The sequence below is a fragment of the Neolamprologus multifasciatus genome, chromosome 11, assembly GCF_963576455.1.
Source record: "Neolamprologus multifasciatus chromosome 11, fNeoMul1.2, whole genome shotgun sequence".
Lineage (NCBI taxonomy): Eukaryota > Metazoa > Chordata > Actinopteri > Cichliformes > Cichlidae > Neolamprologus > Neolamprologus multifasciatus.
In genome coordinates, this window is record NC_140449.1 from 6,725,469 (window position 1) to 6,751,818 (window position 26,350).

At 38.7% G+C, this 26,350-nt stretch overlaps 1 protein-coding gene across 5 annotated transcripts in view; it reads right to left on the bottom strand.

The window, feature by feature from the left end:
* Positions 1–26,350, bottom strand: part of vps13b (vacuolar protein sorting 13 homolog B) — a 317,427-nt gene that overhangs the window by 262,232 nt on the left and 28,845 nt on the right. For all 5 annotated transcript variants that reach the window (XM_085178382.1, XM_085178384.1, XM_085178380.1 and 2 more), the window contains 11 exons: positions 21,983–22,150; positions 20,911–21,092; positions 20,099–20,273; positions 14,857–15,116; positions 11,000–11,095; positions 9,491–9,613; positions 8,898–9,035; positions 6,937–7,024; positions 4,848–5,033; positions 2,774–2,943; positions 1,747–1,941 (listed from right to left, as the gene is read on the bottom strand). In XM_085178382.1, coding sequence (XP_085034508.1) covers positions 1,747–1,941; positions 2,774–2,943; positions 4,848–5,033; positions 6,937–7,024; positions 8,898–9,035; positions 9,491–9,613; positions 11,000–11,095; positions 14,857–15,116; positions 20,099–20,273; positions 20,911–21,092; positions 21,983–22,150 — 1,781 coding nt within the window. The remainder of the gene's footprint in view (positions 1–1,746; positions 1,942–2,773; positions 2,944–4,847; positions 5,034–6,936; positions 7,025–8,897; positions 9,036–9,490; positions 9,614–10,999; positions 11,096–14,856; positions 15,117–20,098; positions 20,274–20,910; positions 21,093–21,982; positions 22,151–26,350) is intronic.

Sequence of the window (26,350 nt, forward strand, 5' to 3'; positions counted from 1 at the left end):
TAAACCAAACTTTAACATGACCATTAACTTCTGTGGTCTCTTGTTGAGCAAACAGACTGACTTAAAGCTTTTGCCTGCAATCATGTAAAAGTAGGACAATGGCTAACACTACCCTCAACACAGATACCTAAGCTCTGACAGCCAGCGTCAATAAAACACAGATTTAGATAAGCCTTAGTTTATACCCTTTTCAAATCACTTCCTGAATTGGGTGAATTGTAGCTAGAATGACCTCCACCCTGTCATGATCCCAGTGCAAAAACCCAGATGGAGACTGAGAACCTTAATGGTTACAGACAACGATTGGCTGATTGGTCACAATGATCCTTGGCCACTGACCAGATGACTGTTAACCCTGCAGTGACCCTGTGATAAGGACTACCAGCATGACGTACAGTAAACATCCTGCCTTAAAAACACACTGAAGCAATACCAGGCCAGAATGAAAAGATGACAAATTACACCCAATCTATTATCCAAACTCCCGAAAAAGTTGATTGGATTTTTTAGCAAAATCCTTTTCTTTATTTTCTTTTGGAAATGTGTACTCAATGACAGACTAAGGACTTCAGGTAAACTGAAAATCAGAGGTTACAACCTGAAAACAAACCTAAAACAAAGTGTTTACATTTATTTTACTTTAGCCATAGATTACTGGACATGGATAACTCTAGTATACAGGTTAAGAAGTCACACTTTGGTAGAAAACTACTATTTTCTGGAATGTTATATGCAGTTGTTTATTGAAGCTCATCTTATGATGCTAGGCAACATGATAAAAGCTTGGCTGACAAATAATCTTGTCCCGTGGTTTAAAACGATTAAGAAAATAAAGCTTTTGTCTTTTGGTCCCAACTTCAAATTATAGTACTACCAACTTTAAATTTCAGTGACAGTGAATGTTATATTTTCATCTTCAAACTAGCAGCTAAAACTGTAAAACCTTTATAGTAACAGGGGAATGTCACAGCTGCATAATACAAGTCTCTTGCACCCTATTAGTTGGCAGATGAAGCAGACCAGAAATGTACTGGTGCTCATCAGGAAACTGAGTGCTGAGATTTTTATGACCAGGTGAAAAGGGTCATCAAGGTCATTAAAGAGGTCGGCCCGATCATTTCAAAGGGAAGATAAGATCACAACTGTGACTGACCAATTAGCATGCTATTGTGCACAAAAACCATACTCTAATAAATAGTAGATGCATCGTTTTGGTCAAACTGAAACATAATAAACAGAAAGACAAATGTATAATAAAATAAAATGAAAATACCAACAGAATCAAACCAAAGGAGTCTTGGCACAGTACCGGTTTCCATATTTATATATGAGGCTTAAAATCATGAGACAAACAAGAGAACAAGTGTAAGGTGCAATTTAAAACTGTTTTATTCAACTATAGTTTTTGGGGGGGTTTGATAGTAACTGACATTTTCTTAGTTTTCATATATTGTTAATGAGCCTGATTGCCTTTAACTTAGCATCAACTGTGTCCTTAATGGCAACAAGAATGATCTTAATCTGAATCAAATTCAATTTTAATTCAATTTCGCTTATATAGCACCAAATCACAACAATCAGATGACCTCCTGTGTTGAAACACTTGGTGACAGTGGGAAAGAAAAACACCCTTTTAACAGGAAGAAAATTCCAGAACCAGGCTCAGGGAGGGGCACCCATGTGCCACTACTGGTTTGAGAGTGAGGAGAGAGAATACTATAGAGTGCAGAATATTCTCATACTTGCCTTGAGGTAGAGGTGTGCATAGCAGTGATGTAGCAGGTTGTCAGAAGGCTGGCTGAGACTGCTGACAGTGGTTACCAGCTCTGGGGCATACATTGGCACAGAGTGTTCAAAATTCACCCTTTCCACTTGGAACTGTACTGAAGGTAGTGGGCGCACTGGCTGGAATTCTGCCACAGAGACCAGACATGGTGCCACCTGGACAGTTGAAAATATAGAAAGGTTTAACAATTATTGTCAGTGACAACAAACATGACACATATTGATCATACTGTTGTCCAAGTCAAAACCAACCAAACAACACCCGAGCAAAAATACTTCTACTTTGCATTAATTTCAATACTACAGTTTTCTTTTCAGAACAGTAACATCAGCTTTACGGTTAACAACTCCTGTTCATCTCCTTCCACCTTTTCTTAATTTCAAACTTGGATTCTCAGTAAGGAGACTTGTCATCAGCCTAGAATGATGCAGCGTCTGTCCCTGTGTGTTTTGTCTTAAAGTGGTGCAGCTGCAGGTGGACTGGCCCAGTCCTCTACCAGCTAGGAAGCAGAGTTCACAGAGCTTTTCCTTGCTTTGGAGAAAACGACAGTCAAAAGCCACCGGCCCTTATTCTTAGATTTTGTCCCCAAGCTAGCCATGCCATGATTAAAGCAATGTCTACTTATGGCTCTGTACCCAGCTATAGTATGCAGAGCAGGCTAGGTCAGTCAATCCTACGTACCTATATTTACCACATTCTGCATGTGCATATATGTGACCAGGATCATATTTGATTGTTATATGTGTTCGAGCAAGTGAACTGACTGAAAGGGAAGTGTTGTGTCTATAACTTCTGTTCTCTCAAGGAGAGGAACGAGGTATGACAGCAGGTTGCCCTGTCATGCAGCTGGACAAGGTGAACTGAGGGCTATCGAACTAAGGAATGACTGTGAGGAGTGTACATGATCAGGTGGGGCTGTACATATGCCATCGTAGGTCTTCTGACTTGATCTGGTGTGGTCTGAATTGAATTTACTGTTAGCACTACCTTGTGTCCCATGATGACAGGCATTAGTGTATGTAGGAGGTTGAACTCTGCCATTGAAACAGTGACTGAGACTTGGAACAGAGTGAGACAAGTGAGTCGAGTTGGGATGAACTCCTCCAAATGTGAGATCTCTTCTGGAGTAGCTGGACCACTGTTCTCTTCAGTCATTTCTGAAATGATAATGCCACGATAACAAGAAACATGTTAGCTTAAAAAAAAAACCTTAACATAATGTAGAGATAACATTCTAAATATTAATACGAAAACAGCTGTTTTTCTAACCATAAGAATGCAACCTGAAGTGCATTACATGAAATAATAGTAAGGGAGTGGGATAAGCCAAAGATATTTGGATTCAAGACCCAAAACTGTTTTACAGTGGAAAGGGTTAGCTGTAAAGCACACCAATTTCTTTGAGTGGGTGCCGTTCCTCTCCAGCCACTGTGCTCCTCTCATAGCATTAAAACAACGAAATGGTCTTTTCCAACAAAAACCACCAACTCAAACACTAAATAAAAGAGACGTGGACTATAAAAGTGCTGGCATCTACATGTGCTATTCATTACAATGGCTGTTTCCCAGTAGCATTCTTTTTGAACTATTTCATAAAACCACTCATTCTGTCAATAACCAAAGAAATACCCAAAGAGCCAAGAAAAAAAGTGAAATAAGTCAACGTGAACCAGAGGCTACTAAGATCAATACTCACAGTAAGGAGTGACCAGCACAGTGATCCACTACACCAGGGTCAAAGGCAGACCAAACCTAAACCCTATGGCCTTGGGTCTGGTCCCACGTATGGGTCAGTGTCAGCTCTGTGGAGGTTCTGTTGGGCTAAATTTCCAACTACAAGGTGGGCTCGGAATTTGATCTCAAAGCTGCTTTGATCTTTGTCCTAAAGCTACACCATTCAGCTTGATCTAGTACTGCTATGTCCAATCAATTCATATGCCAGGGCTCAAGTCAATACCCACAGTGAACATTTAATTTACAACACAGATGGAACTCCCATGATACACAGAAACATGACTATGGACGCTAAAAATAACGGAAAAAGAAAACATAACATAACATAAGTATATTGCTGTTTAGAAATATCCTGTTCTAGCTCTAGTTCTCAAAGTCCTGTTACTTTTATTGTTCGTTTATTGTTTTTAGACCATGTAAAGAACTTTTATCCAAATGAGCAAACTAAATGTAGTTTATCTTCTCAACAGGGCAAAATGAAGCCAATAAAGCATCCATTTATAGCTAGTTTGGGAAGGAAAGTTTTTTTAGTTCTTGGCAATGAATATAAAAAGGAGCACAGACAAAAAGGACAGGATAAGTTGCTATAGATGCAAACTTTCTCCAATCAATAATGCATACTAGATGTAATGTTTCTGACTAAGAAACAGAGAGAAAGAGCTTTTATTTAAGGTAACAAACTGTTTAAAGTGTTAGGTTCATCACAGCTAAATCATAATTTATCGTATCAAAATGATGAATGGTTGCTATAAATCCTTCTGTAATAGCAACCTTGACTTCCTCTTATCTACTCTCAATCCACCCCCCAGAGGCTCCAACTATACTGACCCTTGAGAGTACAAACACTTATAGAAACAGGAAGGAACACGCTGACCTACTCCGCTTCAGACAAAAACTGCTACAGTAATTACACCATCGTCTATTATCTATCACAGATGCTGAAACAACCGAAACCTACGGATGTTATCATTTCACAAAAATCTTTTGCAAAAGAGTTATTGCTACAGATATTACATACAGACACACATTCCATGTTCTTTCACAACATCCCAGAGATGAGCTCATCAATAGCTGTGCAGGGATGATCACTAACAAAAGGTGTTTGGCTTAACCTCCCTTACGTGGTTCAAAAGGTCACTACTTTCATGTACAGCTGTGTGTTGAAGAATGGGTTGTGCAAGGAAATAACAATGCGATGAGAATATTATAAAGTGAAAACTGTTACAGTTTCTGGTCACTGAAAAGTATGACAAGAGATGTGAGTAAAATACCAGACCAGAGAAGGTATATTTTTTAATTATATATTTGTATAATTTTGATCTCTGACCTCGCTGCGCTTTGCAGTAGGGTTCATACTCGTGGTCCATGGCACAGGTGACCATCTTGAGAATGCGATGGATGGCGCTGCTATGCAACCGGATGTCTAAAGGTCCTACCACCAGCCTCTTGATGGACGTCTCTTGAACTGCAGGCACTACCTCTTCCATGCTCATCCCAGAGAAATCCTGAGAGCCTACAAGTGGAAATAGACATATATACATAACCTGATTAAAATATATAATGTATGTACTTATAAACTTAAGGACTCTTGTCTCAGTCAACAAAATTAAAACATATTTCCAGCTTTCATGCATATAAGGTTTTTTTGTCTGTTTGTTTTACATTAATATTTAGCCAGAAACATTTTTCCCATATCTCATTTCTTAATGAAGTATAAATATAGAATACTGTCATCTGTTGGGCATAAACCCAAAAAAGATAGATGTAGTGTAATGCAGCAGCAGGAGGCAGCTCACATAGCCGTGACCCACAGAAATGATGAATATTCCAAATGTCCACTTCCCTCCAACAGCTGTCCCTTCATTCATCGCAGGCCCCTGTTCCAGAGGTCCACTTAAAAGACTCAACTCTCTCGCAATAAAAAGGCAGAAATTAAAAATAAAGGAAGGGGGTGGATGAATGGCAGTGAGGGAGGAAAAGGACAAAGGGTCACAACTGGCTTTATTCCATTTACATTCCACCACTGTGCTGAACATTAGTACAGCTCAGAGTCAACAATGCGAATGTAACTTCTTTTTTTTTTTTTTTTAACTCAAAGCAATGAGGGTGTAACTTCCACTAAATTTTGGAAATTTAAAAAGGGCAACAGGCAATGCCACTTCCCCTTCCCTTCTGTGAGATTTGGTTGCAATGGATTAAGCCTAATATCAACCATATGGCTGCAGTTAGAACGCTCATTGGAATGATGAGGAGGCTGAAATTAGGAGGATTTAGACTATTTAAAAGTGTCTCAATTTCCAAAGATTATAAAAAAATGTTTTTAATCTGCAGCGTGACTCTAATGTGAAGTCAATGGTAAGAGTGACCTGGGTCGGTTACTATTTCAGTTGACTCAGAGTTTATGTTAGACCTGTGGCAATGCAGACTAATTTGTTTAGTTGACACTGGATCTGGTCCGTATCCGTGAAGAACAGAAACACTAACAGAAAAGAAGCATTCCAACTGGCAAGGGTAACCACAGCCATCCCAAAGAGACTGACACTTATCCTGCCGTCAGAAATGACTTTGACAGCTCAGAATGACAGTATCAATGTTTTTTTTAATTTAGATTATTATCTGTAGATGACAGCAGCTGAGGAAACAATAGCCAAGTCATGAACAGCTAAAATGAAACACAAAAAAGAGGGAGGTACGTAGAACAACACTGGTGACATACCATGAATAATAAATACCTTTTGAGTTATTGAGTTTGTTTAACCAAAGCCAGTCATTTCTACTTTATAAAGCATGATAGCCTAATAGCATTTGCATATCAATCACAGCCAATAAAACTGCCTTATTATATTTTTTCTGATTTTAATAAAGAAGTTAGCATTTTGCACTGAAGGAAGCATTATTTATCTCTCAATGTGATTGTCAGAAATTCCTAACTTGGAAAAACAACACTGAAAGTTGCAGCCAAAGAATGAGGAACGCTGTCTGTCTTAAGGCTTCTGCCAGGAAGAGTGACATCTAATTAGGCAAGAGAGGTCTATTCACTTTCTCAAGAGCTTACAGGTAAAGAGACAGAGGGAAAACAGTGTTTCAACAAGCACCAGGGAGAGAGAAACTCAAATATGTGTCAACACAGACTAAACACTTCTGACAGTTGCCCTCCAGGTAAGTTTAGGGTGAGAGTGAGGACAGAAAGGGTCAAGGACCAGGTGGCTGTGACTGAAACAAGACAAGCTCTTTCTTCAAGTCTCCATGGGGCTTGTTTGACAGGGAGGAGAGACGAAAAGAGATGGAAAGAGCGAAAGAAAGAAAGGGTGAACCAGGCAGAGAAAATGGGAACATGACAGATAAAAAGAAAAAGAGAGAAGAGGTGGCAAGGTGACCAAACAAGCTCTGCGAGAGAGAATGAACTAGAACAATACCTTTGCCACTGCTGTCCTCCATTGTGTAGAGATAATCCATGTAGAAAGCACCGAAACGGTGCATGCCCGCTATCTCTGTATAGGTCTCCTGTCAAACAAAAGTAGAGCTGGGTAAATATCGCAGTAAGGGAGCAAACAAGCAGATAGCCTTAAAGAGTGGCAATGACTGGGGTCAAGGGAGATATGGTGATGGGGGTCAAATTAGAGATAAAGAGTTACTAAGCACTGATCCACTTAGCTGGATATTTAGAGGGTTTTTTGTTTATTTGTTTGTTTTAGGGAAGTCCGTAATATTACTTGTATTAAAAAGTGCTAACTTAGTCTGGTTTCTTTGACTGATTTTTTCGTGCAAAAAGCAGTACGTTCATTCATAATAACGATGCTTAAATAAGGAATTGACCAGATACCAAGTCTATTATTTATTGAGTAAAAGGCTACTGATAAAAGAAATTGAAAGTTTCCTCATTCAGCTGGATACATGCCAAAGGAAATATATATCTTATCTACTTGATGATAAGACTTTTTCCTAACAAATCAAAGCTGTATGACTGTGATTATGGTTGATGTAGTCATTATGAAAATTGTGAAATGTTATTCATAATTTATTGTACAAGCTATTAATAGCACACAATGAACCCGTAAGCAAAAAATCTGCAGAACATAATGAATTATTCATAATAACAATGAGTTTGTAACTAAGTTACACAACAATTAGTTTAATGTTTAAAAAAAACTATTAAAAAATGTAAAAAAAAAAAAAACACATAGGGCCTACAGTCCATGCAAAGAAGAACATAGTGGACACAGAAAGACATATACAGCCCACTGAGAAAAATCCCAGCTGGTCACATCAAGGCTTCACCTGAGTGACAAAGCTAACTACTAAAGCATTCTTACATAGCCATGCTATTTATTTTAGGTCATTATTTACAAATGAAAATGAGATATAGGATAAAAACATCCAATTTATCTCATTTTAACTACCTGGGAGTTAGTGTATCGGTCACGGCTCATCATCATTAGTCTGCAGGTCAAGAACAACTGACCTTGTCTTCCACAGTATTTTTATATTTCTACACCACACTAAACCACTGATAAACAGTCAGAATGAGTGAGCAAGCAGGAAACGGAGACAAAGAATTACACAGGCCCCCCTTACACATTTAACACCCCACCCCAAACTTGCCCACAGTTTCTCTAAACAGAGATTTCAGACTAGCCTTATCAGGCTGGCAGGTTAATGAGTAATATTTATTAGGAGGTCCCTAATAGCTCTTGCATTCTTATGGATCAAAGCCATGCTGGTTTCAAAACGACTAATGAATCAACATTGAAACCTCTGAGTTGTAGGCTTTATGCATGAAGAGATGGATGGCTGGATTTCCAAACAATTGCAGCATCGAGGGTCATGAATATTTCAAAGTAGAGTCAACACTTGAGCTGTAAAGGCTGATGAAGTGAGCTGAGAGCTATCAGAATGATGGCTTCAGCAGCACTACTTAGACAACCAAAAGATTCCTCTACTACATTAAATTAGTATTACTATATTTTAATAGATCAATTCAACTTTTGTAGAAGAAACAAACAATATAAAAACATATAAATATTAAATATAGTTAAGCTATACTCTATTCAAAGAGTAAAGTGTTTCTTTTTGGGTGCATGCTACAGGTGCTTCATTTAATTAAAACTGTGTAAATGACCAGCAAAGGTCAGAGAGCCTTGTTCCAGCCTTTATTGCATTTGGTTAAATACTTGATTGCAATGCTTGTTTTACTGTTTACTGTAAGTAAGGTAGATGTTTTCTGAGTATCGCAATGTGAAACACATAGTCTGCTACTGCATTTTGTCCATCTATCCCAGAAAAAGGCAGTAATTTCCACTTTGTTTTTTTTCTGTTGGGAGGGGGGGGGGGGGGTATATTTTTGGGTAAAATAGCACAGACTTCTGGTTATTGTGACCTTGTGATTAGCAGCATCCAAGATAAACTCAGCCCTGACTCCATTGTTCTCTGGGCTCCGATAGTCAAAAAGAGAGTTGGTGAGATACGTCATTCCTTTACTACTGAGACTGTCCCCACAGCTGAAGAACACTGCATCCTGTACACAAAATGACAAATTCAAAGACAAATGTGAATAGCAAAGAGGACACATTTCAGGCTGAAGAAACGATACAATCCATACAACAAACAAAATTCAGAAAGCTCTTTTAAAAAAAAAAGTTTATATACTCATCAAACACCTAAAAAGCAAAATCTGATCATTTATTTCATATTCATAAAAAAGGGAAAAAGGCTCAGTTGATCCCATTATTGATTTAATATAGCCAAAATGCAAATTATATATATTATAACATATTATATTATATTCCGTTCTATATTTCTTTTAAAGGGGGACCTTGAACTTTACTAAAAAACAACTTCCTGACACTGGAGGCTGCTGGGACATTGCTTGAGTGTTTGGGGCTATTTAAATTCTTTTAGTATTTCTCAAAGTTCCTATAATTTTAACTCTCAGTTAACATTAATGTGATCTTTTACAAATACTTTCTTCACCTCTTCACGGCGGTTCATGTTTTCCTCAAAATCTCGTACACCCATGATGCTTTTCAGGCAAAGTGCCTGACATCCCACAAAACCGATTTGGCAATCAAAGAAGGGCTCCCCCATCATGAGCACCTGAAATAAAACCCAAAGAAAGACTCAGCTCAGATTTAACACCAAGAAAAAAAATTAAATTAAATTAAATAAAATTATATATATATATATATATATATATATATATATATATACACACACATATACATATATGTATTATAATTGTATTATAATTGTTTATAATCAACAATAATAACTTTACTAAATAATGAGGGAATTTATTTGTTAATCTGCAGAAGTCTCTGCCAAGGGAACACCAGGCATCTATGGGCCTTAAAACAATCCACTGACACCAATGGGAATAAACAACAGAAGACTTCAATAATTCACAGATGTTCTTTGACCAACTTAACTACTACATTATTATAGATTTTAAATGTATAATGTAGTGTTGACAAAATAGTGGATACCAAGACTAGTCATGCTATACTGGTTTGTGGTTATATTGAGGTTGCGGGCTCATTTTGTCATGATTAAAAAAAAAAAAAAAAGCAAGGCAGCTTCTCTTTTCGACTGAGAGTGATGCATATTTGAGTGCAGTAGCAGTCCAGCAGCTACTACAACCACAAAGGTGTGGTTTTCCCTCTCTTCTCTCTGTGTCTTTGCTTTACCCAGCAGATAGCTAAACAGAGAATCTAATAAAACATTTTATGTTTCCCCATACAATTATTATAAGGCCTAGTTTCCCCTTTTTTTCCGCCCCCTTTCCTTTCAACACTCATATTTAGTTCTAGTTCAGGCTGCTCGACTTCTCTCGTTGAGACTAGGCATAAATTATAAAAATTGGAACTGGAAAACTCTGGTAGAAACACCTGGTAGAAATCTCAGGGGCACAAAACCCCTTTCTTACTCCAACCAGGTAATCAGAGAAAAGGGTTTAAAACTATTCTCTATGAGGGAAAATGGGTAAATGATCAGATGTGAGCTTGATTCAGACTCCGGTGTGTGTACAAGAAGCTAAAGATTAGTGAGTTGGCAAGGCTTTGTTCATGTACTCATTGAGAGATTTAACAGGAACTTCAGCCAAACTGTGACTAATGAGTAAGTAACTAAATAGTATCTTTACTGATCTTCCCATGCCATGATAGATAACAAAGCTGCTGAGGACAAAATTCAGAGTGGATAATAGTAAATGTTGTGGAACAATTCATGGTGGGGGCTGAAATCTACACCAGGATAAAAACTTCACATTTTCCTTAAGAATAAATGCATAGAATTTACTTTCTTTTCTCTCATTTCTACAATGACAACATCAATTAAAAATTACAATATGCAGATAACTCATTAGCTAAAAATTGTAACAGTTTAGTGTAACTGAGTATAGTAAAATTCATATCTATCTCCGTTCAGCCCCACAACAATGCACTACATCACAAATGATAGGGGAAACTATAAACTTAAACTTACCTCAATCGTGATTCCCTCTTGCTCTAGACACAGGACTTCCTTGGATTTGACCTTTTGAGGACTATAGTAGCTACTCTCTGACTGAGTCTCTGTCAACTAAGAGAAAAATAAAAATAAAAAGACTAAATATAATTTATACATAAACAATAAAAGTACAAGAAAAGAATAATAATTTTTTTTCCATCTTCTTTTTTTAAATTAAACAGTAATATACTTGGTGTCCCCAAAAAATGAAAGTATTGGATGATGAATACTGATGTCTTAAGTAGTTCACCTGCTGTGATTTGGCAGGATCAAAAAAGGACTGCAGCAATAAACTTGAAATAACAAAATTAGATGAGAGAAAGGCCAGTTTATTCAAGGTGAAATTTCACTGCCTCAAAATGTTAGCCGAGGACATTAACGGTTTCACCGACAGTTAAAACAAATGCATGATTTGAAAAACAAGCAAAGGTTTTGGAAGTGTCCGATGTGAAGAACTAGAGAAAAATAATGGTTAAAACCACCAACAACGACATCCAAACAAGATTTTCTTAGATTAGAGACTAGATGCTAGCTGTAGTGATGTTTGGATTCCAAGAACATTCATCAACCCACAGGACATCCCCTCTTTGCTTTTGGAGGAGACTCTGGCGTTAGTGGGATGACTGTAAAACTATGACTAAAGCGATTCACATACCAAGGGGAAAATGAAATGTGCAATTTATTGTATTTGTAAACTGACTATAAAAGGGGAATGGTTCAGCAGAATATTAATTTTGGTTGTTGAGTAAATGGAAGTAGAGAGGAAGAGAGAAACTGAGCACCTGGTCAAAACAGACCAGGCTTAAGGGCCACTGGGGAATTTCTCACTCACTTCTTTGGCCTAATAATTCAAACAGTGATGTAGCCTGGCCAGTATGTATGCTGCTTTAGAGTTGAGCACTATGATCACACAGGTGTGAAATATCCCCGCTCTGTGAATACAATCAATGTCTGCCAGCTAAGAATATATGTATTGCACCACACAAGCTTATCTCCATATATCTTTAAGCAGAGCTGAGAAGAATTGCATGACAGCCAGCAGACAGAGAGAGCACCTGGTCAAAGCTAGTCGGTCAGGGTGAGAAGGGTTCAACGCAATGCTTCTGAGGTTGGCTACTTTCAAAACAGTGGGTGTAGTGCAGAATGTGCAGACCCTAACCCATTCAACAGGAAGCAGGTGTAGAGGAAAAAGCAGCTGTGCCCTATTATCCATACTGATGGAGCAGACTCTCTCGCCCTCATTCCCTTCCCCTTTTTTCAATTTTGATGGTTTAATCACGTGCAGGGGCCACCTGACTCCAACCTGAGAGTCCCAGTGAGTAATGGCAAGATCTGTCTGCCCAGATCAGCGTACAGTGGCACTGACAGTAAATCACTGCAAATTAGCAGACAAACCTTATGAATGTACATCCAATAAGAATATAGAATTTCTCAATCTAGTCTGTTGGGGCATTTCTGACTGTACCCAAGTCTGAGATGACACAGCTGACAGAAGACGTGTTAGCAGCACAAATACACAAAGCTGCAGCTGCCAATATCTTTCCTATAAAGTCCCATTTATTATAATTTAGAGTAGAATGCAATCAAATTATTCTCTATGAGGTATCTTTAAAATGTAAAAACAGTGAACACTGTCCTTGTAACATGGATCGATCACTGGTTTGGTTTTAAAACCAACTGTGGAAGCAACTGAATTCGACTATTGGCTCAATAATTAAGAGAAACAATCTAAAGAAACAATGTTTCTTCGAATGAAAAATGGCACGAGGTCTGGCATGTAATGAGAGTTTGGCAAGTATGCAAAAGTAAAAGAGGGGAACAAATGGTCAGTGCTAAACTATGCATTATGTGAGTAAAAGTCATTAAATTACACTGCCAATGTTTCTAATCAAAGAGATCTGAGGAGTAATGCGTCAGCAATCTAAAAATACCTCTCTGATTTCACATTCATGTCAAACTCAGGTTGAAGCAGTGGCTGTTCAAAGACATGAAAATTCCTTCATACTAAATACTTTCTTGTAGGAAAGAGACAAGAACGCTTTAAAAACCATCCTTTCAGCTGTGTGCAATTATTGCAGATGAGAGGCAATTAATTGATTAAAAGAACTCAAACAATACAGGAACAATTTAAACATTATTAGAAAAACACCAAGGTCTGTTTGGCCTGAGACAAACCTCCCCTTTACTGATCACACCGTCAAGTAATATACGCTCTCGCACACAAACGCATGCACGCATGCACGCACACACACACACACACACACACACACACACACACACACACAAGACCAGTAATGTGATCTAAAGTGCCTGAATCTGACAGGAAACACAGATGAATTCCAACTATTCTGAGTGAGCAGGCAGGATTAAAGCTTGGGGTCCATTTCTGAATGGTCATCATACCATGAATAATGTTTAAAACATTAATGTGACCCGAGACGCTAGTTAGCGGTTATACTGCCCTCCCCTATACCGCACACAGAAACACAAAGAGGATTGGGGCTTCCTGAGGATCAAGCAGTTTTTGAGACTTAAAATGAAACTGACCATTAAATTAAAATATGCAGCTGTGTGGTGGCCAGTTAGAGTGACAATAATGCACTGAAGACAAAAAATTCTAATATAAAGGCATCCTAAATGTAGAAATCATAACAAATTCTTGACAGATTGGTTCTTTTACACTGGCAGAGTGGCAAAAAAATTACCTCATGTCCGAAATGTACGAAAAGCAAGTCCCCCCCCCAGTGAAAGCTTTCAATGTTAAAATAAGTTAACAGAAGTAAAAGGATTATTCAAGGGTAGGGAGTATGGTTTTGAGCTCGGTGCATATTTTCTCTCTTTGTAACAACTATAAAGGGGGTGATATGGGGGGGGGGGACAGAGATGCAGATACTGATAAGGCTGAAAGTAAGGATTGTGGTTGCTTTATTGACAGGTGTGCCACAGGCAGCTGTAGCCACAGGCAGCTGTCTGATAGGCCTCACCTTCAATATTTCGAGTGACTAAAATAAACCTCTCGACCCTGCTCGCGATGTTGGTGCAGTTTGGAGCATTTATATGGAAAACTATATAGGTTCCTGTGTGGCACGGATCATAAAGGAGTTTGTGTTTCATTTCTGCCAAGTGAAATTCTAGTATTTTACTTGACTATACTCAGCGCTAACTAGCCAGCATCCGGGTCTGTGCATTGCACCCATACAATTTATGAATCCAACATCCAAATATGGTTACTTTGGCTCCAAAAGAGCCGAAACAGCTTAAACTCAGGCTTTAAAATTGAGACTACAGAAGCCAATGGGTTACATATAGTCCATGACCCTTCATGGTCAGTACTTAGTAAAACCTCCTCTAGGAAAATATCCTAGCTTGTAAATACTTTTTGTAGTTGTGAGGAGTCTTTCATTTCTTGTGTATGGGATTTTCTCTTATTCTTGTTTCAAATGCTTCCAGTTCTGTATTATTTTGATTGATATTTTGTTGGGAGGCCTGAAGGCCATTCCAAAACTTTCAGCTTGAGCCTATTGAGGCTTGGTTAGGATCATTATACTGTTGTAGAGGCCATTCTCCTTTCATCTTAAGCTTTTTTTTTCTTTCCTTACAGTGCGACGGTTACTTCCAGAATTTGCTAGTATTTAGTTAAATCCTTTGTTTTAAATGATAAATGAACTCTTGCTATATTACAAACAGCAGCAGCGTCACAGGCTTAACACAAGTCCAATGAATGCTTAAACCACTGCTGTGGAAATGGACATTTATTTCATATCGAAACATAATTTTGTATTTAAGTTATGATGGTGATGTGTTTATTTTATTTTTTCAAACATCTTATTTACCTTGAAGGTAACAGAAGCTTTGGTGCAGTAGAAGCCTATGGAAACAATGGGGTCTTTGGGTGTGTGGTGTTGGGAGCTGTTGGGGATGCTTCCCATCTCTCGCTGCTGGTAGAGACCATCCTCTCCTTCTTCCTCTGTGCTTACAATGGCTGGAACGAAGGACCAAGCCCAGGACACCCAACCTTGGTTTGCTTCATCAGGATTACCAGACTGTATGTAGAGGTCTTGGCTAGATCGCCTTTCCATGTCTACATCCATTCCTGAAGGAGATAAAAGTCTTAATTAGATATCATTTAAACATAAACTTAGGATTTTACTGCAGCTGAATTAGCTGCAGTAAAAGAGAAAAATCTATATATCAGCAACCCCCCCCCCCCCCCCCACACACACACACACACACACAAAAAATCCAAAACAAAACAGTGACATAATTCCTTTTCAGCACACTTTTACCCCAACAGGTAAATGCATTTAAAGTGGCAGTTTCTGAATACAACCTGGTTAAAGAGAGGGGAAACTTGCAGATAATGGAAGTGTCTGTATGCAGGGCGGCACACTAAATTAATTTACCCTTTCCTTCGGGGCATTTTAATTCTAGCAAGTTGTTTCAGCTGTCAACAGAACACACAAAAACAGCAGAGAACAAGGAAGTTTCACAGTAGTTTCTGCCAACGCTCCAGCAGGCAGGTGTGTAAGTATTTGTGGGTTACATGAACTCAGTGCTGCATGAATTCCACAGAGCAAGAGGAAGTTCATTCCAGCAGAGGCCAGAGGGCAAAGGCTGTCAGCCAGCATCCTGACAGAAGAGGGCTTTGACTGGACCCAGTGGTCAAGGCAGTCTGTGCTGGACCCAACAGCACAGGCCAATTTCAGTTATGCGTGTGGTAAAATCACATGTTTGGTAAGAAGCCAACTACTAAAATGGAAGCCATGCAGGAGTCCAGGTAACTATGAGCCACTAGCATAAACACTGCTTGGCTAGGAGCGTAGGTGAAACTTAGCAATAGTGTTAACTATAAGTTTGGGAAGATGGGGTGGAGCTGACTAAATGGTAAATGGTAAATGGACTGGTTCTTATATAGCGCTTTTCTACTCTGTTCGAGCACTCAAAGCGCTTTATACAGCTAATTCATTCAATTCATTCATTCAAACAAGCACTTCTAAGTTTAAGTGCTGAGTATCTAATATTCGTACACATTCACACTCCGATGGATGCATCGGAGAGCAACATGGGGTTAGTATCTTGCCCAAGGATATTTGGCATGCAGACTGGAGCAGCCGGGGATCGAACCACCAACCTTCTGGTTAGTGGCTGATCCGCTCTGCCACCTGAGCTACAGCCACCCACTAAAGCACTGGCTACTTTGTAGAAAATCCACAGAGTGGCAAGTTGTCGGGGTTGGTTTACAAAAACAACCAAAAGTCTTCACTTTTTCTCCAATTACCATTTGAGCAGTCAAAAAACCACCATGCACCCATCCATTCCTGATCCTGACCCCTGAACTGGTCCCATCATGTATGTTTCCATACACATTGGGTTAGAGGAAGCTGATGTCAATACATAAGAATGTGTAATTCCATTCCTTGTGGCCTCATGTCCTCTACGAGAAAACAATATTGTCCGTGAGGTCACAACTTAGGAATCCCAGAGGGTAAGGCGGTGAAAATTATGACATATTTTAATTAAATCTTTCACTTTGTGAATTGGCAGCTGGAAATCCCATGTTATGGCTTTTTTATCTGTCTTTCCATCCCAATCTCCCTGTCTGATTCCATCGCTCATTCCTTTTTTTTGTTTTTACTCAAGGAAGCCTTTGAGGTGTCAGTTTAACAAGTTAAGCTCTTTCACTTCACATCACAGCCTGACGAAGTCTACATTTGAATTACAAGGCAATCAAAATAAAAGCACAATTACCAATCAAGTGATCAAAACAGAGCAGCTTAAGGACACTTTGAAGTATTAAGCCTTAGAAGTGAGTGAAAAATTCCCAAACGGTGATGTAGTCTGGCCAGAATGTATGCTGCCTTGGCGTTGAGCACTATGACCACACAGGTGTGAAGTAGCCCTGCTCTGGGAGTACAATCAATGTCTGCCAACTAACAATGTATGTATTGCAGCACTCTATGAACATCTGTCCATATATCCTTAAGTAGAGCTCAGAAGAACTGCATGACAGTCAGCGTCATGTATGGTTTCTCTTAGTCCAGAGTCTTCAAGCAGCAGGGTAGGTCTAAGCTAGGAAAGGATTCGGTGTAAGAGACAGTGACACAGAAAGTGAGTGGGAAGTAGTAAAAAGAGGCAGTGCTCTCACAGGCCAGTAGATGTCCCTCCATGTTTATAGAGGGAGAGGTGGACTGTTACCTGACCATTCAGTGAAGGCTACTCCTATCTACTGATTGTGCAGGTGTTTGTGTAGACATGCATACATGTTAATACTCAATCTAAGCTTAACAGATAACCACTGATGCAAAAATACATACCATAGTGCAATGCATTCATAACGACGTTTTTTTTTTTCATAACTGAACTTACGTACATCATTTTTGCTACCAGCATGACATTAACATCATACTACTGTAAAAGCAATTTTAACTCTAATAGCAGAAACCACTAAACCACTAAATTCAAAGGTCATCCCATGTTCACAGTAACACTACAAAAAACGAAACAATGACTAAAAAAATGTCCTGTCATACCAATGTATTATCACTAGAGAGCTACTTGAGGTTAGCAACACTGACACAGCCTGTGGTTTCTGGTTGATTCCTGTGTGAAGGTCTTTTCCATTCAGCACACTTCAAGGGACATGGAGGCTAAGCCTTCCTACAAAGCAAACACTAAACACCAAGTCCCATCCACATGCACATATGATATTGGAGAAAAGTACACAAGTAACAAGTATAAGGGCTCGTGTATGTTACACAGAGATGCACATACCCTGCCACACTTCAGCAGCCACAGTCCTCAGTTCATAATTCTTCACATACTTCTTGAAACCATACAACTCTCACTGCTGTGACCAGCTGGTCCATCCAAGCATGTTAGTCATCTATGTTTCCAACCACTTAATTCTTTAGAGTTTTTCTCAGACTTTACTGAATTTCAGACAGTAAGAAAACTAGCCATGTAATCCTAACCGAAGGGTTGTTTTGGTTAGTGACACACAAATATCGCACAATCTTCACCTAACAAGCCTATTCATTAATGAGACATTGGCTCTTACCTAAAAGGAAACGATTCAAACAAACAACATGCAGCCACAGTGAATCATGGGCACATAAACACATTACAAGGCTTTTTCCACTTCAATAATTGGCAAAAAGAAAAACACCTTCACATGTGGGGAAAATTAATATTCCCTTTGAATTTTTTTTTAAAAACAGACCACTTAAGTCATGGCTTATTAATACATTACACAGTAGATACAGAATTTATTCCTTACTCTCAACTCAATCTTTTGACCACATATATACACCCTCACACAAATAAACCTCATTTTATAAAAAAACAAACAAAGAAACACTAGGAAAATTCAATCGGTGCAACAGTATCAGTTACAAAAGCCAACTCAAAGTAAGAGTAAATAAATGAAACGCACATACAGGCCAGTGGAACCAGAACATGCAGCAAAACTCAAGTAGCCTATGGGAAATCAATGAATGTTATGAAGTACTATGCACAATGTTGGTATCATATTCCAGCAATCATGTAACAATGACGGTTTCCTACAAACTATAGCCCACGAACAATAAATATGCATGAAAGCCAATTCAGTCTCTACAAGTGTAGTGCTCCGACTCAATGTATGGCTGTCTGTCCTGGTTTGGAAAATTATATTTTGTCATTAAAAAGAATAAATCATTTTAGCTTTATTGTTCTTATTTTTCCAGGAGGGAAAAAAATCAGCTTTATTTCATAAATCTGAAATGCACACATTTAAAATCATGTTTATGAATATGTTTGGAGCCCTCTCAACACACACACCTACTTATTACAGTGCATATACACACAATTGCCCCCCTGCCCCCTCCAGCTTCTTCACTCTGACGATTACTTCCAGCATAACAAGATCTGGGGGTGCTCAGGTTCCAAGAGCTGGTCCCCTCTTGTATATTTTTGTGATGGGATACTAATTCATTCTCAGAGGCTCCGCATAGCAGTAGCATGACACCGACTCTTACATCTGGCATTGGACACTGAACTGGAAGCTGCGCCAACTTGCAACGAAAGTTCCACGCCAAGAGGCAGGGAGCAAGTTAGAGCGAGCGAGGAAAGGGCCGTGTGTGGGGCTGTCTACGCTCCCCTCTGCCCACTACTTCTATTCCACCATAATTTGCTCCTGGTGCTAGAGAGGCTGATTTAGCCCAGAAGGACTTGACACTTCATACATGAGCATTTTAAGAGATGGGTGTTCAGGGGAAAAGGGATGTCTTTTTTTTTTTTTTTTTTTTAAATAACCACAGTTATTCAAAGTATACTGTATAAATATATGTAAATGAGTGCAGTTTTGTGAGTGTTCACTTTTGTACAACTCGGTGTCTGCCTTTAAACAACTGCACCTATGCGTTTTGCTTCACAGCTGGACATAAGCAGTGTGATTTACCATGTGCTCCAATTAGAAAGATAGAGGTGGACCTGTGTTTGATTCAACCTAGTTTCTTCTCCTTATCCTGCTTTCTCCTGCTTCCAACCACATGGAGGTGATCAGGCCTGATGACAATGGTCTGTATCGAGTTATACGCTCCAGATTTTGTTTGTGGAAAAAGCAGGAGGAGCGCACACCATGGTCAAAGCGATGTTAAATGTCCCATTTAGGAATAACAGCAACATATAAAAAAGACAAAGCCCCTGATCGGAATAAGGCAACATGCAGAGTCACGGGATGACCATGAAGTAAGACCATGCAAAATTTGATTTGTTTTGCTTTGTATGTCACTTGAGTCAAACATGCTATGGTGATAAGAAGCATACTTAGCCACTGAAATGTTCATAGAGCAAAACATACGTATGCTTTAGCTGTTGTTAGTGATTAAGTCTAAAACTGAAATTCAATTAGCTACTAAAACACGATAATTTCTTTAGAACTATTATGATACTGAATTATAATTAATTACTATTATGATACTGATTTTTTGTGGACTTTTGTGGACTGTCTTAAAACTTGTTTTAAACATAAAACATTAACAAACCAATCAAAGTGTTAGAGAATTACTGTTGCTTTCCATAAGAAATCTCACTCACCAGGTAAACTTGCTCCAGAATCCCTCGCATGCCCATTGCCTTCTTCACCCTCATCCTCTTTGTGTCCTCCGATTTCCCCATAGTAAAGAGCAATGATTAGCTCCAAGATTCGTATAAACATGGGTAGCTGCTGATCGGTAATGGACAACTTCAGGCTCTCCACCATGGTATGGATCTGAAAAATAGTTAGCTATAAATTAGATTTTGATATTTGATCCGATTAATGCACAGATTTATATGAAAAATACAGAATGCATCTATCATCTTATCTTAGAATTCCAGTACTTTTTAAATATTTGTTCTAAACAAATCTTAGTGTAGAAGAGCTTTTGTCCAACTAGGTGTTCGCAGTTATACAAAATGGATGAAATTTCTTTAACAAATCTTTGTTAAGGTGCTCAAAGTAGGATTAGTACCCCCAAAAAGTATGTACTAACAGCACTTGACTTAAAATTCTAACACCGATTTTACTTCAGTCGTGTCTCAGATCATTTCTAGTGGTACCTTAGATTTTCATGAAGAAAGTAAAATCTTCCCAAAACAAGCAGCTGTTTCCACATATATCTAAAGTCACTGGTTGACAACAATTCACTGATATTAGTCATTATCCTGCCATTGATGTGAGAACAGCTGCCCAAACAAAAGTCAGCCACATTAATCTTTGACATCTGTAAACTGTTAATAGAAATGTAAGTTTTTCCATCATACGGAATCTTCAGACAACAGCATATTGAAATTATATTAACCCCTAACATTTCCTTGAGCTTTGCTAAAATGATGGCAGTTATTCCTAAAATCACAGGCTGGCTCACTTTTATGACAGATGGGATCTTAGAGTTGATGTTGTCATATGTAAAATGGAGGCGTGTTCTGAAGGAGCATTTGTACAACAGCGGGTCCTGGTAAAACTCAATTTTGCCGCTAGCATTCCGTTTGTCCAAACACACGGTGCAGTCAGCAAAGTTGATCAGTTTCCTTAGGACCAACTCTGGAGCTGCACAAAGAAAAAAGCAAGAGAAGAAAAAAGGATTAAAACAAAATGAGGTATCATTAAAAACAAACAAGTTAAATTATGCACACACTAACAGAGAGCAGCTCCTGACAGCAAATTCTCATTATCAGTGATCTAGTTAAAATAGAGAGCTAGCTCAGAGAGTTTGTTTGTGTGTGTGTGTGTGTGTGTCTTGGTTGGCCACACATCATCAGGTTCTCACTTGATACTGACTCACTTACCCTTGGCAGAATGATAACAGGATCTATTCCCAGAATTATTTCACTGTCTAAACAGTGCCAGTAACCATTACAGTACTCACTAGTTAGTTTCAAGAAGTATGTGACGAACACTTCCTCTTCCCAGCAACTTCCATGAACTTCATTGACACTTGAGTTGATGTTGGAGGATTCACATTAGCAGCCATTATTTTTCTAGACAATTCTAGCACTCTTTACATAGGGCTTATTCCTGTTAACATCACCTGTGCTAAACCCAAACAACAAATGATGATGTACTTTAAGGGAAAAGCTCTCCCTCTGCTGCTGTGCCAGAAATTTGAACATTGTTGTCGGTCTTTTAATTGCTATTTGCAATAATAATAATAATAATAATAATAATAATAATAGACAACATATACAGTAAATGCATATGAGCACAAGGCCTGAAGGAAACAAGCTACATTCACATATATTGTACATACATGTGCATACTATATCTCAATCTGCATACTATATCCTTCTCTCAAGTATTGGCTTTAAAAATGAGACATCTTTACATTTGTTTGTCCTTTTTTTAAAACTAATTATTAAAATGTTTACTATAGGGGCTACTATCTCAGTATGTTTACTAGTTAATCTAATTACCAAGGAATTTAAGAGGCTATTGCTCACCAGTAATGTCCATGAAGGCTCTTTCCCATAAATCATCCACTGTGTAGCACTCTGCTGAGGTGATGTTGACTGACAGCACAATATCATCTTCCACATACTTAAGGATCAGGTTGTTCACCACAATGTTCACGTTGTTCACCACACGTCTGATCAGACTTTGGACATAGCCTACAAACACACAGGTTAAAACATAAGAATCATATTAACCCATAAAATAAGTACACAAAGACACAAAGACAATAAACCTAATTACCAGGACCCAAAAACGCATGGACAAGGACATATTAGATATATGAAAGATTACATTTGTGTTGAGACACAATAAAGAGTAAAAACTAGAGCTACATTCCACAGTGTGTAGTGTAGACGCAGTACCACTGACCCCTGCCATCCTTATGGACTTGTAAATAAGAGACTATCCTGGCATGTTATTCTTCTATCCAAAAAAAGGAAAGAAGAAAAAAAAAATCATCCTCAACAAAATTTGCAGCTCTTTAAATCACAGTGTATTAATAAATCTGAAGGACTCTACTTTCTCTCAGATGTAAAATCCTGTTTAACTCCAAATTATGCACATATTGCAATGACTATATCCCTTCCAAGCTCATTAAACTACTGAGGCACCTTTGTGTCCACTTAAACACAACCAACTTTCACTGAATAAGTACTCACACACACTCATACATAAAAATATGGGTCTTTATACATACACAGAATAGTGCAATTAAAAGCACAATAAATCCCTGTCATAGGAATCTCATAATATGAAGGGGAAAAAAACAATTTATTTAGGAACTTATGAACTCCTCAAAGGTCAGGATAATCAGGACTGGGCATTTTTCCAATGTTTCCCCTTTTCACAAGTAAAAGGACACTAATGGAAATGGGTTGCTTGGTGAGGGGTGGCACCTGGGCAGGACTTGCATATTCCCACTTGCTTGATGTGAATTCTCCAAACAATTACCTGCAGTTTTCTCACATGGGTTCAATCAGACATTACAGAGACTCTGTAGCAGAGAGCTGGTAGCATAATGACTGTTTAATGTCCAGTCCAACTAATTCTGACATTTGCAGAATTCTCAAAAAAAAAAAAAAGGCTCTGTAGGTATTACCAAGAAAAGATAAGGGCTGCAGTGTATGTATTAATATGTCTCATGACAAAAATCTGCCAGTAATAAAAAGAGCAAAAGAAAAGAACCAATGAGTGACCTGCATAATAACTATTTAGTACACTGTGAATTTACACTGGAAAAACTTGGGTCATAACTTCTAGAAATGTAATGCATTAATTAATTTAAAACATTTGAGAGTGTGACTTTCACATTTTGAGGCTATGAAGAGAAAGGATTCTCAATTATACATAAAACTAGAAATTACAGAATTCAACTTTTTTAAAGGCTGAGGGAGGTGAGGGTGACAGTCCTTCTGTTGAGGAAGTGGGTGGATGTAGTAGCCTAGAGCAAGCACAAGAGAAAAAGCAGCATGACAGATTGGGTTTCAACAGAGCTGAGGGAGCCATCCTGCAGTGTTACCAGTACCTCCTAATGGCCACAGTGACGCCCAGAAACAGAAGCTTTGCAGGAAAAACATACATGGTAAGGTCATTACTCAACAAAGTAAGAAATAACTTAAAATATTACAGACAGGGGAGTTTCGACCATAAAAAATGAAAATATACAGCAATAAATCCTCCTAACCACAGGACCAATGGCATTATTCATTCCTCCCAAGTACTGTTAAACACAGTCACTACAAGTTAAAATATATAAAGCTTTAATGCTTTTCCCTTATTTTCCAAACCAAATGTTTTTCTTCCTGTATCTACATGCCTGGCCCAGGGCATAACAGAACCAATAATTAAGTAGAACAAAATGGTGCTGTTGATGAAAATATTTATATGAATTGGTTAACTGTTCTGCCACTTGTACACAGGCCCGACTATGTATTAGCATAATCCAATTGACCAAATTCTCATGAGTTAGCTGCCTGACCAAACACAGCAGCAGGAAGAGAGGATGACATAATATGAACTCAACTCATACTTAATGTGTGTTCATGACACTTGTGCGTGGCCTTGCATGCATGTATGTGCTTGTCTTGAGTGGAGCTGAGTGTGTGCCTGGCAACTTCCTTACATGCATGAATGTGGCTCTGTGTGTGTGTGTGTGTTTCTGGGGTCAGTCAGAAAGCCGATGTTGCACCTGCAGCCTGGGCAGTAAAACCAGCACTTTACCCCCTGCTATTTACCTCTCTGGATCTAATTTACACATGTCAGGGTGTCCTTTCTTTCTCTCTCGCATGCTTGTACACTTGTTATACCTCTTCTTGCCTTGTAACAAGTCCAAGGCCCCAATCCATCTCCCTGTGAGCCATTGCACTGCTCTGAACTTCTGTAAACAATTGACACAGGCAGCACCTGTGCTGCAGCCCACAGGGAAGAAGCCCACTTAAAACTGTTCAACCATAAAATGGCTGGAAAAACCAGCTCCTTTATGTGATCTAAGAACAGGCCAAGTGGTCTCTTCTGTGCAATACAGGAAAGAAACACTATACTGTACATGCTCACCATTTTCCTGTATATGGAAAGTATTAGCAACTTTGCCACAGTTATTAGCCATAAAGAAAAAGACAAGTCCATAAGACACTAAATATACTGTGAAGTTGTATTGCTGTGTTATTTAAAATGGTATTAGCACTATTGCCAATGTGACCAGAAGCATAAATACAATTCCTGTTGTGGAACGCGGCATCTTTAATAAAATACAGTAAGCCACTATTAATTTTCAGTTACGTAAAAAATGCAAAGACAGTAGTGAAAGGATCTCACTTCCGCTGAGGTAACTTTCCAGCAGTACTATGGAAACACATTAATATATGATTAGATTCTTACTAAAACAGCAATATAAGCCGTCTAATTATGCTAACTATTCAGTTAGCTCTAGGGCCCCTTATAGTAAAGTGGGAGATTCAAGGAACTCATGCATGGTACAGAAAGGCACCAAAGCAGAACAAAGACTCAGATGGAGAAATTACCAGCCTTCGTGTGTATGGGTTATTTTCTTTCCTTAGTTAGCAGTTTCCACTAATACTATAAAAGCTTCTGTATTTACATTATGGGTAAATGTCCCAATACTCTCAACAGCTATCAGTGCTAGTTCTTGTTGTGTTGCTGCTTCGATGTGCAAGGTAGAACGTCAGATGAATTATGTCTGAAACTGCAGGTTCTGGTTAGACTGGCTGTCCAGCTTACAGCGGCTTTCAGGGAACAAGACAAAACAAGAACAAGGACTATTATCACCGGTTGCCGTCAATGACAGCAACCGGTGATAACCAAGTAGCTGGGCTACTTGGTTAGCTGCAACTACACTTTCAAAATAAGAGTGAGGGGATGGTCTTAGTAAATTAGTGAACTGTATCGCTGCAATCCAGTATTGAAATTTTTTCTTTCTTGCTGATATTTATGATGAGAGGATGCTGCAATTTGTAATATTTGCATTAAATGCAGGTTAGTTTCTAGATCACTGTTAATGAACTCAAATCACAGAATACTATTTTTAGCTACAGTTAGTGCATTTCCTTTTTTCCTGCTTCTGGTTTTGCTCATGACATGAGTGCTGTTTACTGGTTTGAAAACTGCAGACTGAAAACTCTTATTAGGTCTGTTATTGTTGTTTCCAACAAGAAAATGAAAAAGATCTCACTAAGATCTCTATATAATGTGATTCAGCTAGATATATAATTTCACTCAGTGAAAACTGAAGAAATTGTTTCCTTTCGGTCAATTCACTTGGTACAACACATAAGTACAGGATATCACGTCCCCACGTGTCCTGGCTGACCTGTGATGACATGCACAGGCCTACTTGCACACATTACCCCTGTTATCACAGTCATCCCTTAGAAAGGTAAAGAGCATAAAAACTAAGAACACCTTTGCTAAACTGGACTAACTTGCTGCTGCTAGTTAGCTCGATTGTCTGCTAGCTTGAAGTTAGCTTAACTGCCCCTGTTGGAGTTAGCCTCCATCGTGCAGTTGTTGTGTAGGCTGCCCACGCTTCTAAATTTGAGTCTTCCTGTGTAGTGTTTTACTTTGCGTTTTGGAATGGACACAAAACTGAAACAAGAAAAGCAGAAATCTTCTGTTCACAACTGTCCTCACATGGCATGACCCTCCCCTCTCCAAGTCCAAAGACGAGGAGTATCCTGTTGATGTCCCCGCAATTATCTGGGCTGACCCCATAGAATATATTCATGGGTTAACCGAAGACAAGCCAGAACTATGCAGGAGCACTGACCGGCTTCAGCCCAGCACTCCGCAGGAAGACAATGATGTGCTGGACATCGACCTGGACATTCATGGTTTGTTGG